Source organism: Archocentrus centrarchus, chromosome 14, assembly GCF_007364275.1.
Source record: "Archocentrus centrarchus isolate MPI-CPG fArcCen1 chromosome 14, fArcCen1, whole genome shotgun sequence".
In the NCBI taxonomy this organism is placed as follows: domain Eukaryota; kingdom Metazoa; phylum Chordata; class Actinopteri; order Cichliformes; family Cichlidae; genus Archocentrus; species Archocentrus centrarchus.
This window is the reverse complement of record NC_044359.1, coordinates 38,162,597-38,180,288: the sequence shown is the minus strand read 5'-3', so window position 1 is coordinate 38,180,288 and position 17,692 is coordinate 38,162,597. Positions and strand designations below refer to the sequence as shown.

The following is a 17,692-nucleotide window of genomic DNA, read 5'->3' as shown; positions in this document are numbered from 1 at the left end:
CATGATTTACAGGTGAAGCGGTGAGGGAGAGAGGCGGGGCAGCGTGAAGCCGTGCAGAGACAAACTGGGAGAAGAGAAAGATGAACTGGTGGATCTATAAGTATGAATGAAACGTGACTTAGACTATATTGATATAAACAATATTGTCTCATCTTATATCGCATGTGAAAATATATCGATTTTTCTTAAAAACTCGATATATCGCCCAGAGGGTTTATATCTCCTCCTCCTCGCTCCGGCTCGGCACCCACAGCGTCAGCTCCTGGGGGATGACGGCCCGGCTCTGGGCAGCAGCGGTGTTTTGGAGAGTGCCAGCAGCTGGTCCTGAGTGTATGTAAGCACAGGGCCCCTCCACTCAGCGTGACCCCCCCACCACTGTGAGGACCACAAAAACACGGAAAAAACAATAACAAATCCTCCACAACTACCATAATAACAAAAACACAAGAAACTACGTGAGCTGCTGCAACAGGCTGCCACTCGCACAAAATATACTGGAAGTGCTGCTATAGTGTTCATAATTTCATATGTTCATCATATAACAGCAGGGTGAAGTAACTGAGACATGCATTAAATGTGAAGCCATCAAATCACTCATCACTGGGTTACACCTAGTGTAACTCCAGGTTAATGAAAGGTACCCATCCATCCATCCTTCCTTCCATCCTTCCTTCCATCCTTCCTTCCTCTGTTTATCCAATTCAGGGTTGCAGGGGGACTGGAGCCTATCCCAGCTGCCATGGGGGCCACCTTGTGGAAAATGTTCTCTTGTCTGGATGTCTTGAACAGTTTTTCTTGTTTTGTTGAGAATGGCCTGTTTTGTGTGCATTGAGAGCCTTAAGTGCAGCTACAAACGCGTATGCTAATCATGACATGCAAAAAGCCAAACAAGAGAGCAGTTAACGTCTAACTATTTTTAATGGGGTAAACCTCATAGGATGCAATAATTTGTGAAACAGATTTTGCAATGCTAATTGCACTTTTCCAAAATTACAGTGCTAAAAAGGATGCTGGTTAATGTTAGTAATACTGTTTAACAGCTGTGGTCACCTGATCAGCCCTAAAGAAAGATGAAGAAAAGAGATCTGAGATGCACCAAAGTAATTTGTAATCCAGCTGAGCTGCAGGCAGCAGATTTCCCACACAGTTGTAGATGAGGCAAAGCTAACATGTTAATGATTAAATAATTTACCACTTTTTGGAGACTGCTTCAAAGCTGCATTTCACGGCTCCTCTTCAGAAACAAAGTCTTGCTTTATAAACCTTGTAATAGAGAGTATTTGGTTTGTTTTGTAATCAGTTGCATAGGTACATGTACATAGGTATACCCAATTAAGTGAACACAGGTGGTTTTCAGTATATGCAGTGAGTATGTACTGAAAAACTCCTCATCTAGCCCATTGTCATTGTTAGATGATGCATCCATGACGTCTAGCAGATTTATTAAATGTGTGTAAATATTTTTAATATAACATTTTCTAATTCCTGCTGGGACCTTCAGTCATGTTTCATAGCTCCTCTGACTTTTTCAGGATTATATTTAAATATGTCTTCTGCAGGTCCACTTTGAGATTGCACCTGACTCTCAGACTATTGCGTCAGACGGCTTTGATGAACTGAAGGTCAACCGCACCCTGCAGTATGAAGTCTTGACAGAGATCCTGACCTCTTTAGGCCTCAGCTGCGATCTAAATCAGACTCCAGACCCAAGTGAAGTACACCTGCTTGCTACCTCTCAGGTAAGAGCCACAGTGTTCATGTTTCAGGAGTCAGAAAAGTTTATGGGGTAATTTTTTCATTAAAAAAAAAAAAAAAATCAGTGTCTCCCACCTGATCCTCTAAAATAGCTGATTTGTTTTTTTCATTTACTTTTGATTACAATAACTAAAGCATATTTAATGAAGCCATGTGACCTTGATGCTATAAATATTTTTAAGTTATAGCACCTCGCAATACATAAACTTTGTCTCATTTTTTCTGGTATTATAACCTAAAGGAGCGAGCCACATGAAATTTTCAGGACTGAAAAAACACGTTAAGCCTATGAAAACTGCAGCAGTATCGGTTTACATCATCTCCATGTCAATCTGAATCTAAATACTCATTTTTATTTAGATTTTTTTTGACCAACTTTGAGCATCAATAAAATAGAATATATATCATGGTTTTAATAACATAGGAAAGGCGTCCTTCTTATCTACACTTTGATACTAGTAGCTGCTGATAATGACAGCCTCAACACCTCATTTAAGTTATTATTACACTCAGATGGCTTCTTTCAAAATGCACAGTACCAGTCAAAAGTTTGGACACACTTACCCGTTCATGGAAATGATCGCTCATTGTTTTAATCACACTCTGGATCATGACCTAATATACGCCATAGAAACTGAACATTTAATGGTATTTCCTGAAAATACTCTCTCATCTGACCATTTTTTTGATAACATACCATTAATTTACACTGATGATTACACAGCTATTCTGGCAAACCGTCAGGTGACTCAGGAGGGGAAAGCGGTGCTCTACTCACAAGATGTATAGTGCCGGTGGGGTACTGCAGACTTCATCAGATGGTGGAAGGAATACTTCGAGGACCTCTGTTGAAGAAGCAGAGTCTGAGGACGAAGGGGACGGCTTGCCCATCACTGGGGCTGAGGTTACTGAGGCAGTTAAACAACTCCTTGGTGGCAGGGCCCCTGGAGTGGATGAGATTTGACCTGAGTTCCTGAAGGCTCTGCATGTTGTAGGGCTGTCTTGGTTGACATGCCTCTACAATGTCACATGGAGATCTGGGGAGGTGTCTCTGGATTTGCAGAACAGGGTGATCATGGGAGGGTGTGCTCAAACTATCGAGGGATCACACTCCTCAGCCTCCTTTGGAGGGTCTAGGCCATGGCACTTGAAGGGAGAGTTCATCTGCTACCTGAACCTTGCATGCAGAAGGAACAATGCGGTTTTTGTCCCAGTCATGGGATGCTGGACCAGCCTTTACCCTCTCAATGATATTCAAGGGTGCATGGGAGTTTGTCCATCCAGTCTACTTATGTTTTGTGGACTTGCAACCACATCCCTCAAGGTATCCTGTGGGGGTCGCTTCAGGATTATGGGGCATCTGGCTCGTTGCTACGTGCCATTTGGTCCCCATACAACCATTGGAGTGCTTGGTTCACATTGCCGGCAATAAGTCAGACTCATTCCCGGTGGGCGTTGGACTCTGCCAGGGCTGCCATTTGTCACTCATTCTTTTCATAATTGTTTTGGTCCCTTGAGCTCCCTCCCCAGGCCTGGCTCCAGAGTGGGGCCTTGGTAACCCTATCCTTGGCAAGGTAAACTGTTCCCTTGAGCTTTCTTCCATAGGGGTTGGTTGAATCGCTTTTTGCCTGGTCCCTCACCCAGGACCAGTTTGCCTTGGGAGACCCTACTAGGGGGCAAAGAGGCTTTTAAGGTGGTGGTAATTAAGTCATTACTTAAAAAGCCTTTACCTGATCCAGCAGTCATTGCTAATTACTAAGACCAATTTCTAACCTTCCGTTTATTTCAGCAAATTTTGAAAGATTAGTTGTCAAACAGTTAATTGATTTTGCCAAGGAATGGTTTATTTGAAGAGTTTCAGTCAGGTTTCAGAATTCATCACAGTACAGAAACAGCATTAGTGAAGGTTACCAATGATCTTCTTACAGCCTCTGACAGTGGACTCATCTCTGTTCTTGTCCTGTTGGACCTCAGTGCAGCTTTTGATACTGTTGACCATAACATTTTATTACAGAGATTAGAGCATACTATAGGTATTAAAGGTACTGCACTGCAGTGGTTTGAGTCATATTTATCTCATAGACTCCAATTTGTTCATGTAAATGGGGAGTCTTCTTCACACACTAAGGTTAATTATGGAGTTCCACAGGGTTCTGTGCTAGGACCAATTTTATTTACATTATACATGCTTCCCTTAGGCAGTATTATTAGAAAGCATTGTATACATGTTCATTGTTATGCAGATGATACTCAGCTTTACCTATCAATGAAGCCAGATGACACACATCAATTAGTTAAACTGCAGGAATGTCTTAAAGACATTAAGGCCTGGATGACCTCTAATTTCCTGCTTCTAAATTCAGATAAAACTGAAATTCTTGTTCTCGGCCCCACAAATCTTAGAAACATGGTGTCTAACCAGATACTTACTCTGGATGGCATTACTTTGGCCTCCAGTAACACTGTGAGAAATCTTGGAGTCATTTTTGACCAGGATATGTCCTTCAATGCACATATTAAACAAATATGTAGGACCGCTTTGTTGCATTTGCACAATATTTCTAAAATTAGAAACATCCTTTCTCAGAGTGATGCTGAAAAGCTCATTCATGCATTTATTACTTCTAGGCTGGACTATTGTAATTCATTATTATCAGGCTGTCCTAAAAGCTCCCTGAAAAGCCTTCAGCTGATCCAAAATGCTGCAGCTAGAGTACTGACAGGGACTAGAAAGAGAGAGCAGATTTCTCCCATTTCTCTCATTAATTCTACATGTTGTGTTTTCATCTATGCTGGTCCGTATATCTGTGTGTAATCTGGTGATTGGCGGCGAGCATTTTACCATTTTAATCTTATGGATGGAGGATCGCACGTGTCAGTGTGGAGCATGACGAGTCAGTTTAATCAGCCTGACCCACTCTGTCATCATCATAGACAGAATAAAAGTTTATCAAATATATCATTTCTGTTATAATATCTGCTGTCATCATTTACACAACTTGAATCTCCATCAGATGAAGCTGAATCCTAATTTTATATTTGATTTATAAAATCTAATTATTCAGCCTGACGGACAAACTGCAGGAGACAGAAAGTGAAGATAAAACTGTGGAGAAACAGCTCAGACTGAGTTTACTGACCGACCTGTGTGTTAGAGACAGCAGCAGACCCGGGGGGGCTGACCTCAGGCCAGTTTGTTACTTAATAAAACTGCTTTTGCTGCAGTTTATGACAGTTCAGTTTATGGTTATTTAATTGTTTAAATAATTATTCAGTAAAAAATGGAATCTATTTATGGAACAGCAACTTCATGTTTTTAAAAATTGATTTTTTAATGGAGAATTTCATTATTTCTGTCATTACTGGATAAATGAATGAGTGACAGCTGCAGCTGCCTCATTATAAATCCGTGACATCATCGCTGTCTCCGTCCTTACAGCCTGTTGACGAGTGAACGACTGTAAAAGCTTCACGTTACAACAATAACAAACTAACGTCTAACTGGGATTTCAGAGCTTGTAGAAACATAAATGTCTGCAGATGAATTCGCTCCTCTGACGCTCTGACAGCCACTTTATGAAGGAGGAAATGAATGGGAGTGTCAGACAGGTGGTTCAGGTGCAGCAGGAGGGGCGGAGTCAGAGTGACACTCAGAGGTTGTTGGATAAAACCTGCCAGGTTAGGGTCACGGAGTCTGTTACCATGGTAACTGACTCAGAGTTGGAGTTAGCTCTTCCTGGAACAGTTTCCTCATTTTAGGGTTACAAACCCAGAGTTTTTTTTTACCTAATTCTGCTTCCTGGGCCCAGGTGTTGCACATTGTCACAAATTTTATTGAACAGAATCTCAAGGCATAGATGGGATGGGGAGGAGGGTGTCCATTTTGGGAATCTCAGAATATTATCTCTGATTTTTGCAGATGATATTGTTCTGTTGGCGTGTGATGTTGAATATGAGTTGGAACTGTTTGCATTAGAGGAAGCAGCTGGGATTGGAGTCACCATCCAAGTCTGTAAAACTGTGCAATGTTCCCACTGGGAGAGGGGCTGCCCCAAGTGAGGTGGTGCAAGTATCTTGGGATCTTTCAAATTGTATTCAAATGTGTTGGTGGAGCATGTAGTGGACTGGTGGATTGGTGCAGCTTCAGCAGTAATGCAGCATAGTACCAAACTGTTGTGGTAAAGAGAAAGTTGAGATGCAGGATGAAGTTTTCGATCTACAAGCCTGTCTATGTTCTAACCCTCACTTATGGTCAGGAAATCCAGGTAATGACTGTAAGATTAAGTCTGCAAATACAAACAGTCAAAATTAATTACCTCTCTAGGGTGGCTGGGGTTAGCCTTAGAGTGAGGAGATGGATATTTCGAGTTGTTGTAGCCATTTGCGGTCGTTTGGGCGGCTGATTAGGATTCCTCGGGAGCTTTTCCTGGCATGCCCAAATGGGACTAGACTCCAGAGTAGACCCAAAACCTGCTGGAGAGATTATGGATTTTGTATGGGCTGGGAACATCTTTGGATCCCTCAGGAGGAACTAGAAAGTGTTGCTGGGAAAAAGGATGTCTGGAATACCCTTTTTAGCCATCTGCCACTACGACCCCACTGTAAGTGAAAGATAATGGATGGCTGGAAAAACAAGAATTTGGCTTTAGACTATGACCCTTGGAATGAGTGTGAAATTGATTTAGTTGCAGTTTTAAATGGAGCTTAAAGGTGTTTGTCAGCCCTCAAAAATTGTTGTGGATATCTCATGTCTTTAAAGGGTTATGAGGGCTCAAAATGCTAGAAAAAGGCAAAAGAAAGAAGCCAAATTCTGACCCACTGCTATGTACTTGCAGGGCCTCTAACTCTGAAAATATTCATTGTATGTAGGTAAAAATCTTTCATTGATTTATTAAATATGGTAAAGTTATTGTCCAAAAGAAATCTCAAAATCTGACCATTGTGAGGGAGTCAGGTGGTAACTTTTTTTATTTTTATGGAATGACCCTATGGTGAAAAGAACATGCTGGTTATGCTTCTACCCATCTAGGATGAACTCAACTCAACTCTGTTTATAAAGCACTTTAAAATTAATGCTATTGGCCAAAGTGCTGTACACAAATAAGAGCAAATAGGTTTAAAATACATGTATAAAAAGTAAAACCACAATTAAAACAATAAACAGTAAGAATCAACATCTCAGACTGAGTTAAAAGACAAAGAGAAGAAATGTGTTTTAAGAGAGTGTTTAAAAGCAGAGGGGGAGTCAGCCTGCCTGATGTGCAGAGGGAGATCATTCCATAGTTTGGGGTCAGCGACTGGAAAAGTATGACATGGACTTAGGATCTGTTATCCATTAGTCATTATTTGTGATTCTCTTTGATTCTTTTATTAATATGTTTACATGCATGTTCCAAACAGATGTCTTCCCCCATATCAGGTAGTCTGTTATTCCCAGCAACATCAAGTATGTAAACCCTCCTTTCCATAAATTTGATGGCATCTGAGTATAATGCCTTTTCAACAGGGCACAGTTTTGAAGTACATGCAAAATCAGCTCCTCCTACAGACATACAGAAGCAGTTTAAGTGGTCAGTAAGACTAGAAAATCTCCTTTTTTCAGAATGCCAGTCTTAGAAGTCCAGGCAGACAGGACCTGTGCAAGCTTTTGCCTGACAGAGAATTAGATATAAGAATTTGATAAAAGACACACTGTGGAAGAGAGCCAGAGATTAATAATAACTAATGATTAAATACAGAGTGGGGTATAAACAGAGTAAAAGGAGGAGAATGAAAAGAAATCATGGGAACCCCCCAGCAGCCTAGGCCTATAGCAGCATAACTATTGCTACTTTCCCACCGCCGAGGTGCCGGTGCTCGTGCCGGTGCTGATTTCAATGAACCGGCGAAACGCTTAAGAACGGGCCCGCGTTCCCACCGCGTTTCTGTGAACTGCTCCTTTACGTATGAGTGTGGGCGGGTCCTCGTCTGCACACGGAAGCCGAAGCGCACAAACGTGGGAGAACACGCTCCCATTTCTGTGCTGCAAATACGTTTTAGGGTCCAAACCAAACTCCTGCAGCATCTGTGTGCAGCACAGAGGGAAACACAGACAGAGATTAGAGCAAGACGACAAGTACGCACTTTGTGTCCTTTTATCTGTGATATGAACTGATACAAAGCAGCAAGTTCAGCCTTAGAGCCCAACCTAATTCACAGCCGTGAAAATCGCTTCACTTCCCTCATGTAATACACATGTAATATGGTAGAAAACTGGATGTTGAGACGGCAGAGTCACGCCCTTCTGCTGCTTTCGTCACATGTTCTTGGTTCCAGACCAGCTAGTTTGCGGGGCCGGAGCTGAACCCGTTTTTCGGCTGAGCATCGAGTGCTTCCGCAGTGGAAACCCGCCTAACGGTTCAAATTAAGGCACTGGCACCCTGTCGGTGGTAAAGAGGCTTAAGGGGGAGGGTTCAGGGTCACCTGATCCAGCCCTAACTATAAGCTTGATCATAAAGGAAAGTTTTAAGCCTAATCTTAAAAATAGAGAGGGTGTCTGTCTCCTGAATCCAAGCTGGGAGCTGGTTCCACAGAAGAGGGGCCTGAAAGCTGAAGGCTCTGCCTCCCATTCTACTCTTAAGTATCCTAGGAACCACAAGTAAGCCAGCAGTCTGAGAGTGAAGTGCTCTGTTGGGGTGATATGGTACTATGAGGTCTTTGAGATAAGATGGAGCCTGATTATTCAAGACCTTGTAGGTGAGGAGAAGGATGTTAAATTCTATCCTAGATTTAACAGGGAGCCAATGAAGAGAAGCCAATATGGGAGAAATCTGCTCTCTCTTTCTAGTCCCTGTCAGTACTCTAGCTGCAGCATTTTGGATCAGCTGAAGGCTTTTCAGGGAGCTTTTAGGACAGCCTGATAATAATGAATTACAATAGTCCAGCCTAGAAGTAATAAATGCATGAATGAGCTTTTCAGCATCACTCTGAGAAAGGATGTTTCTAATTTTAGAAATATTGCACAAATGCAAAAAAGCGGTCCTACATATTTGACATACCTTCTTCCAGAGGGATGTCTGAAAGAAACATTAACCATAATGGGATTTGTCTGAATGAGAGATCATCAATTTAACATCTTTTTGAAGTTAACAGTGCTTCGCATCTCATGTCTGAATAAGATTTAAAATGCTTTGGAAATAGTGTTAGAAAGAAAGTCACAGTCCTTTCACCCTCACCCATCCAAAGTACAGATATCAGTTTATACATCATGCAGATATTCTTCAAACTACACATGTGGGAACAGTTTGACTTTCTAAATATATGTAAATATATGTGCACATATGCAGCAGGCTGACAGCAGGTCTGTGAACAGAGGGTCAGTAAAAACATGAGAGGCCATTAAATTAGTCTTTCATCAACCAGCAAAGGCAAAGAAATTGTTGAAAAATACTATTTGAAGCATGTGAACATTGTATGAAGTACGCACAAAGCTCATATTTTTGTTGTTAAACTAACCAGTCTGTCTAATCTGCATCTGCATGCCCATCACTACAGAGAAGGCAAAGAATGAGTGTAATGTGTCTTTACATATAATCAGTGAAATTTAGAAAATTTGGAAACTAGCCAAAAATTAACTTTACCATCTAATAAGGAATCTTTGAGATCCAACACATATGTTGCATGGATTTCTCCCCTTTTTATACACCAAATCGTCAGTTCTGAGATGCTGGTAAGGAAGCTGTTGATTGCACCCTAATCTCAGCTCCTTTCAGGCACTTTTTTAGTATTAAGTCAGCGTGTAGTTTAACCTGGAGCAGAACTGAGATAACCAGAGCTGTGAATTGTTTTTTCTATTTGAGTTTGGTTATTATGCCTTTTTTTTTTTTTCTTGAACAATTTGAGTATTGAGTTGTTTCTTTACCTATTGCTTTTAACTTGAAAAGCATGAATCCTTTGGTTTGATTTGGGCTTAATTTCCTTTTGTCGGCAATAAGTTGGGCTTGATTACTGTAGGTGTTGGACTTCGCCGGGGCTGCCATGTGTCACCAATAGGTGTAGCCAGGTGGCGGAGGGGTTCCACCTTAGTGGCCTCAGAATCTCGTCTCTGCTCTTTGCGGATGATGCGATCCCATTGGCTTCAACAGCTGGTAGCCTCCATCTCACAGTGGAACAGCTGGCATGAGAATCAGTCTGAGGCCATGGTCAAAGGGTGGAGTTCCCACTCCGGCTTGGGGACGAGTTGCTACCCCAGGTGGAGGAGTTTAAGTATCTCGGGGTCTTGTTCACGAGTGACGGGAGAAGGGAGCGGGAGATTGACAGTCTGTCGTGCTAAAGAGGGAGCTGAGCGTGAAAGTTAAGCTGCTGATTTACTGGTCGATCTACGTCCCTACCCTCACCTGTGGTCATGAGCTTTGTATAGTGAACGAACAAATGAGATCATGAATACAACTGTCAGAATTGAGCTTCCTCCGAAGGTGAAAGACCAACACAAAGTGGTATACAATTGTGAAGTGGAAAGAAAATTATACATGATTCAAAACATTTTTTACAAATAAAAAAACTAAAAAGTTCAAGGGGTATGAATACTTTTGCAAGCCACTGTATTTCTTACATTTGTTAATTTGGTTTTGGATTTTGAAAAGTTATAAGTAAAATTTTGTTTCTTATGCTGTGATTAGCATGTTGCTAGCATGATTTCAGTCCAAATGTCCCTTACAGGGAAAGCTCCTTGCAAATCAACACAAAATAGTTGTAGGTGAAAACATTATTTCTGGGACATTTCTAACCTGGCGGTCTCATCTGGGATTATGATGATGATCGACTCCATAGGGCTTCCTGATTGCTTGGGTCAGTGAGAATCATCAAGATGTGAGCCATGAATTGTCCTCCGCCGTCACCAGATGTCAGCTAACTGAACATCTATGGGAGACTGTGGACCAATGTGTTTGACAGCACTGTCATCAAAACAATAAGTAAATGAATAGGTTTCCATCTCACCAGCAGAGTTTCAGACACTCATGCTGCTTTCCCACCGCCGAGGTTCCGGAGCCGGAGCAAGTTCCTGTGCCGATCCCAATGAACCGGCGAAACGCTTAAGAATGGTCCCGCGTTCCCACTGCGTTTCTGTGAACTGCTCCTTTACGTATGAGTGTGGGCGGGTCCTCGTCTGGACACGGAAGCCGAAGCGCACAAACGTGGGAGAACACGCTCCCATTTCTGTGCTGCAAATACGTTTTAGGGTCCAAACCAAACTCCTGCAGCATCTGTGTGCAGCACAGAGGGAAACACAGACAGAGATTAGAGCAAGACGACAAGTACGCACTTTGTGTCCTTTTATCTGTGATATGAACTGATACAAAGCAGCAAGTTCAGCCTTAGGGGCTCGACACACGGGGAGCGACGTCGCTCGCTCTCCATTCATTTCCTATGGAGCTTGTGCGATGAGGCGACAATCGCTTGCCCTCCTCCAGCTAAGCGACCGGCGACATTCGTGCATGTGAAATTTCGAGCTCGTACACGTAGACGTGCACACGCGACCAGGCGACGCGACACAAGAAAGTTGGAAAATGTTCTACTTTTGTCGCTGTCGCGTGGCACTAAACCAATCAGCAAGAGTTTCATTGACTGACCAATGAGCGGAGAGTATGCTACACGCTGCAGTCTGCAACCACTTTCAGCAGGAAGGAAAGCATCGTTTTAGCTGTGTTTGACTTTCCTATATTATATGACACTTCACGCAGTGATTATCGAGTTACACATAAAAGGCAGCCGTATGGGAACGTGTTGGTGCAAGACTAACGTTAAACAGACCGATAGAGAGGACTTTTGTGCTAATATAGGATGAAACCGAGGTTGTCTTTTTCTTTTGTAGAGGAGCCTTAACAGCAAGATTTCTGTCAGTTCCAATAAAATCTTCAGACTCCTCATCTTTATTGCCGTGTCTGACATGAACTGCTTTGAAAATGTCTAAATCCCTCCAGTTTCATAACCAATCACATTTCTTGGAGACGAGTGACGTAAGAGCGCGATTCGCGAAGCTGCCGTCGCTATCGCGTCCCGTGTGTTCGGTTTCACCCCAGTGGCGATGCGACCCATTCGTCGCTGTCGTTTGTCGCTCCCCGTGTGTCGAGCCCATTAGAGCCCAACCTAATTCACAGCTGTGAAAATCGCTTCGATTTTCTCATGTAATACACATGTAATATGGTAGAAAACTGGATGTTGAGACGGCAGAGTCACGCCCTTCTGCTGCTTTCGTCACGCGTTCCTGGTTTCAGACCAGCTAGTTTGTGGGCCCGGAATTGAACCCGTTTTTCGGCCGAGCACAGAGTGCTTCGGCGGTGGAAAACCCGCCTAATGGTTCAGTTCACGGCTCCGGCTCCGGAACCCTGTTGGTGGGAAAGAGGCTTCAAAGAAGAAATGTTGTTCTGGTTGTATGTCATAGGCCAACACCTTATTAGGGCACTTTATGGTTTCTCCCTTGTCATCTATGTATATGTATTAATTTTAAAAATGTTATTTAAAGCTAAGATAACATCTATTCAGATGAATGTCTTTGCACCATTTCAGAAATGATGTCTGTCCATATTTGCACACCCCAAAATATAGCATGACCATTCAGACACACTAGCCATATACACATTGGTGCATGAAGAAGCAGGCAGTGACAGAACGGAAAGGGATGCATAGTGACCAATGAGACTTCTGTAGAACTACATTTCTTGAATTTCCTAAAGTCAGAGTCAGAAATCTGCCTCTGCAGAGTTCCTGAGTATATTCACCTGGGAAATATTTCACTTATAGGATCAATATCCACCCATCTCTCCTTTTTGTGACTTAAAACTGTGTGTGTGTGTTTGAACAGCTTTTAAGATACACCAGTGTACATGTGGACAAAGCCTGAAGCAGTTTAAACTTTACTGACAGACTGAAGCTTGCCGTGTGAAGTATACAGTCAGACATCAGGAAAAAACATACAGGTGGCTGCAAACTTGTGTCTTTAGATTAGAAATGATGACAGTATTTCATGTAAAAGAAAAAACGTGTTTTTTCTCCTACGTTCTACACAGGAGGCCAAAGCCAGTTTCCTGAAATGGCTGCAGACACGTGCAGAACACAACGGTGTCCTTACGTTGTCAAAGACCTCCCTCAGGATGGTGTCCTGTTCAGAGCTTCAGGATGTTCCTGTGCTGCCTAAAGGTGCTTTGGCTCTGGTCACTGACTCTTCAGAGACCCAGAGCTGGGCCCACTTCAGTATGGAGACCTACAGCAAGAACCTGAAGACCAGCCTTCTCGGTCACACTGTGATGTTTGCTGAAGTTGTCACTTCTACCATGGATCTATTAGAAGGGTAAGACATGTTCCTGAGAGCCTAGTTAATGTTTGAAATGAGGACTTAGGCCAGCAGAGGTTGAGTCTAACAAGCAAAATGTCCATGTGGCTTTGTGATGGAAAAAGTTTTAGTCTGTTTAGTCCCCTGAGTTCTCTTTGTGGAAATGTTCTTACTTTCACTGTTAAACATAACTTTGAGTTGTGCTTTAATTTTGGATTTTTGTTTTAAATCACGTGTCAGACTCAAGGCCAGACTCAGACTCACTGCTTGAGATTCTAAGTTTTTACATATCTAAATACAATTACAAAAGTAATCTGGTACTTAGCAGGTCTTTAAAGACGACCTCAGGTGAACAACAACACATTACATATTACACAGTGTCATTGTTTCTATCCGTCGATTCATCGTTTCATTTTTTTTTCCCTCTTGGCCAATTCAGGGGGGGTGGGGGTGGGGGGGCTGTAGCCTTTCCCAGGTGACATTGTTTAACAAAAATTAAGCCAACGTGCAGAAACTGTGTGTGGAAAAACTAAATATGTAATTCCTATTTAGTGTGAAAACTTAATAGGAATCAGAGTTGCATCTGAACAAACAACACTTCTGGAATAATATCATTTAGACAGATGGTAAATGGACTAGTTCTTATATAGCGCTTTTCTACTCAGAGCACTCAAAGCGCAACAAAAACCACAATAGCCTACACAATGTAGGATAATATATAATATACTGTAAATAGTCCGGCCTGTTAAGGTTCAACACACAGGCACATCATGTACATTGTATATAGTGTTATTATTATTAGTAGTATTAAGGTTAATATTGTTTGTTGATTTTATATATATTCTTTTCTTAATAGTGTGAATTATTATATCTTTATTTATATTTATAATAACTGCGGCTGCTGTTACACCCAAATTTCCCCTCTGTGGGACAATAAAGGCTGTTTCTTCTTCTTCTATACAACACGTTTTATATTTACCCATGCACTCCCATTCACACAAGCACTTCCATGTTTTTACTAAGCTAAGTGCTTTTTAATTAACTAACATTCGCACACATTCATACTCCGACGGAACGGTCAGAGAGCAACTTGGGGTTAAGTATCTTGCCCAAGGATACATTGGCATGTAGCCTGGAGTAGCCAGGAATCGAACCGCTGACCTTCCGATCAGTAGGTGACCTGCTCTACCTACTGAGCTACAGCCACCCCAATGAGACCAAAGTGCAGATGTTTTGCTATAAATCACAACGCCAAGATTAGCAAAAACCCTACACAGCATATCAGCACAAACATCTCATACCAACAGACACCACAGTGGTGGAGGAGTGATGGTTTGGTTTTGCAGTTACGGGACCTGGGCACCTTCTAGTCATTGAGTTGACCGTCAGCACCTCTGTATACCCGGCTATTCTAGAGTCAGGCACACAGACTCTAGAATACTTGGGTACACAGACTTTTCTAGAGTCGAATGTGGGGCCGTTTCTCGAACACCTAAGGCCTGACCCAAAACAATGATCCCAAGTACAGCAGCAAGTCTACAACAGATTTGCTGAAACAGAAAAGAATCAACATGTTTCAACAGCCAAGTCAACGTCCAGACCTCAACCTGACAGCACAGAATACACCCATCCAACTAACATTAAAACTACCTATTATTGTGTTCCTTGTGCTGTCAAAATCAGATTTGGCCTGTAGAGGCTTGGACACAGCTTTGTTGGTGTTCTGTGGTGTTTACCAGATTGTCAGCAGGTTCTTTGTGTTCTATGGATCAGGTTTACCTGCACATCCTACAGATGCACAATCAAATTTAAATCTGGAGCCTTCAGAGGCCAGGAGAATACCCTGGGGTCTTGTTGTGTCCCCTGTGCCTTTCCAGAGCAGTTTGTGCAGTGCACATGTCCTGTGGGGGTTGTGTCAGTGAGGGGTGTGCTTATTTTGCAAAAATGTTTAAAAAAGTAATACATACACTATATTACCAAAAGTATTCACTCCCATCCAGATCACTGAGTTCAGGTGTTCCAGTCACTTCCACAGGTGTATAAACGAGCACCTAGGCATGCAGACTGCTGCTACAAACATCAGTGAAAGAATGGGTCGCTCTCAGGAGCTCAGAGAGTTCCAGCGTGGTACCATGACAGGATGATACCTGTGCAAAGTGGAAGTGATTGGGAACGACAGCAACTCAGCCATGAAGTGGTAGGTTACGTAAAATCACAGAGTGGGGTCAGTGGCTGCTGAGGGTCATAGGTCACCAACTTTCTACAGAGTCAGTCACTACAGACCTCCAACCTTCATGTGACCTTCAGATCAGCTCAGTGTAAAGTGTTGATGCAGTGGTGTAAAGCACGCCGCCACTGGACTCTGGAGCAGTGGAGACGTGTTCTCTGGAGGGATCAATCACACTTCTCCATCTGCCAATCTGAGGGAGGAGTCTGGGTTTGGTGGTTGCCAGGGGAACGGTACCTGTCTGACCGCATTGTGTAAAGCTTGGTGGAGGGGGGGTTATGGCGTGGGGGTGTTTTTCAGGAGTTGGGCTCGGCTCCTTAGTTCCAGTCAAAGGAACTCTTAATGCTTCAGCATACCAAGACATTTGGGACAATTTGATGCTCCAACTCTGTGGAACAGTTTGGGGATGGCCCCTTCCTGTTCCAACATGACTGCACACCAGTGCACAAAGCAGCTCCATAAAGACATGGATGAGCCAGTTTGGTGTGGAAGAACTTGACTGGCCTGCACAGAGTAACCTACATAACTACATAAACTACTTTCCATTAACCAGGTGGCATCAGAGTGTTAGCGTCATGTCTAAATGAGCAGCACTTCCCTGTAAAGGTTGTTGGGTGTGGAGTTACATACTTCTGAATGCTTACTGCCTGTTTCTAAAACTCTCTTCAACCCTTTTAGCATAGATGAAGTCTGAACATAGGCTTAGTAATCAGTGAGCATTAGATCCCAATGAGACACCTTCATGTGTGTTCATGTTGAGTTTCTCAATCAATTTGCACTCAAACTTCACATCTTCCACACATTGCTATGTAAAAAAATAAGTAAAGCACCAGGTTACTTATTTATTCCCCACAGAAAGTTCATGTTACCACTCTTTGTGTTACTCCACAACTACAGACTGAGATTAAGTGTTTCATAATTACCAGTTAACAATATAGACCTGAGGCCACATGCCCTCACACTGGCACCAATCCCTTTCCTAATAAGGACAAATGCACTCTTAGTGTTTAAGAATCAACACAACATCAGAAGAATGGTCAGAAATTCTCATAAACCCTCCTAAACCTGTAGAAAGACTTCCCTGAAGAGCTGAAGCTGTTCTAGCTGCAAAGGGTGGGCCCACATCATATTAAAGCCTCTGGATTAAGATGTTACTCTGGTTCATGTGTGTGTGTGTGTGTTGGCAGTGTGGTGTATCAAAGTAACATTGACATGACTGCCATGACCCTTAGGAACTTTGTATTGCAACATGCTGTTTAATGATGATCTTTACAGCTGTCAGTGGTTCCATTGTTGTGGCTCATAGATGAAAATCCTGTGAGCAAAAGACGCCCCCCCCCCCCCCCCCCCCACACACACACACACACACACACACACACACACACTCACCAATCCCACTGTCACATGGTCAGGAGCTTTTCATTTGGTCTGTTGTATCCGAACAGTGCTTATTTTTGTGTATTATAACCCCAAAGTATAATTAATGAAGCCACACAAAATATTTCCTTTAATTTGTTTTAAACGGTCTGTTAGAGGCCCTCAGTACAGTGGGTCACAATTTGGCACCGTTGAAGTCTTCTTATTGTTTCCAGTATGTTTGAACCCTCGTGACTTTTTTAAAGTACAAGACTGAGCTAGATACAGCTTTTAATTTTTTTTTTTTTTTTTACTGAATTATCAGAAAATAGATAAGACATTGAGGGCACCGATGCTTGTTTCTATTATTTTGTCATAGACATTTCATCGGTGCAGTTTTGTTACTGAAACTGTAATATATCCCATCATCAGCTGTTGGTTATCCAAATACGCATTGAAAATGTAACTTTGGCTTTAGATTGTGACACTTGTTTGTTGAGAATTAATTTCGGTGCAGCTTTAAAGTGAGCTTAAATGTGTTTGTCATTAATAAACATTTCTTGTTCTTGAAGAGCCTTTCTCTCTGAAAACCTTCATAAGGTCAAAATTTATGTGGCTTCATTAAATCTGAAAAAGTTGTAAAAAAAGAGAATCAGCTGATTCTGAGGGGTCGGGTGGCAGACACCAAATTGTTTGTTTGTTTATGGTTCAGAATAAGAATTCAGGCGAGGCTCGAGCACCAGCCCAGGTCAGCACATGCAGAGCCGAGCTCTCGTTCTGGAGACATTTTGTTGAAGATTTTACCTTTCATGCCAGCAAGCTCGATGGATTTAACAGATGATTTTTTTTCACCCATCTGTAGACAGCAGGAGATTAAAAATCCCCCCTGACTGAAAACAGGGCAGCTTCCTGTGTTGACATTTGGGATTGTCTGTTGTTCATACACCTAAAAATTTTTAGTGCAAACACAGCTATATTAATACATATGCACTCATACAAGGAACAGACCACCAGCTCTGCACACAACGTGCATATATGCATGTTGT

At 42.3% G+C, this 17,692-nt stretch overlaps 1 protein-coding gene across 1 annotated transcript in view; it reads left to right on the top strand.

The window, feature by feature from the left end:
- hlcs (holocarboxylase synthetase (biotin-(proprionyl-CoA-carboxylase (ATP-hydrolysing)) ligase)) overlaps positions 1-17,692 on the top strand; it is a 51,276-nt gene that overhangs the window by 14,375 nt on the left and 19,209 nt on the right. The window contains 2 exon segments of the mRNA XM_030747010.1: positions 1,560-1,739; positions 12,801-13,081. Coding sequence (XP_030602870.1) covers positions 1,560-1,739; positions 12,801-13,081 — 461 coding nt within the window.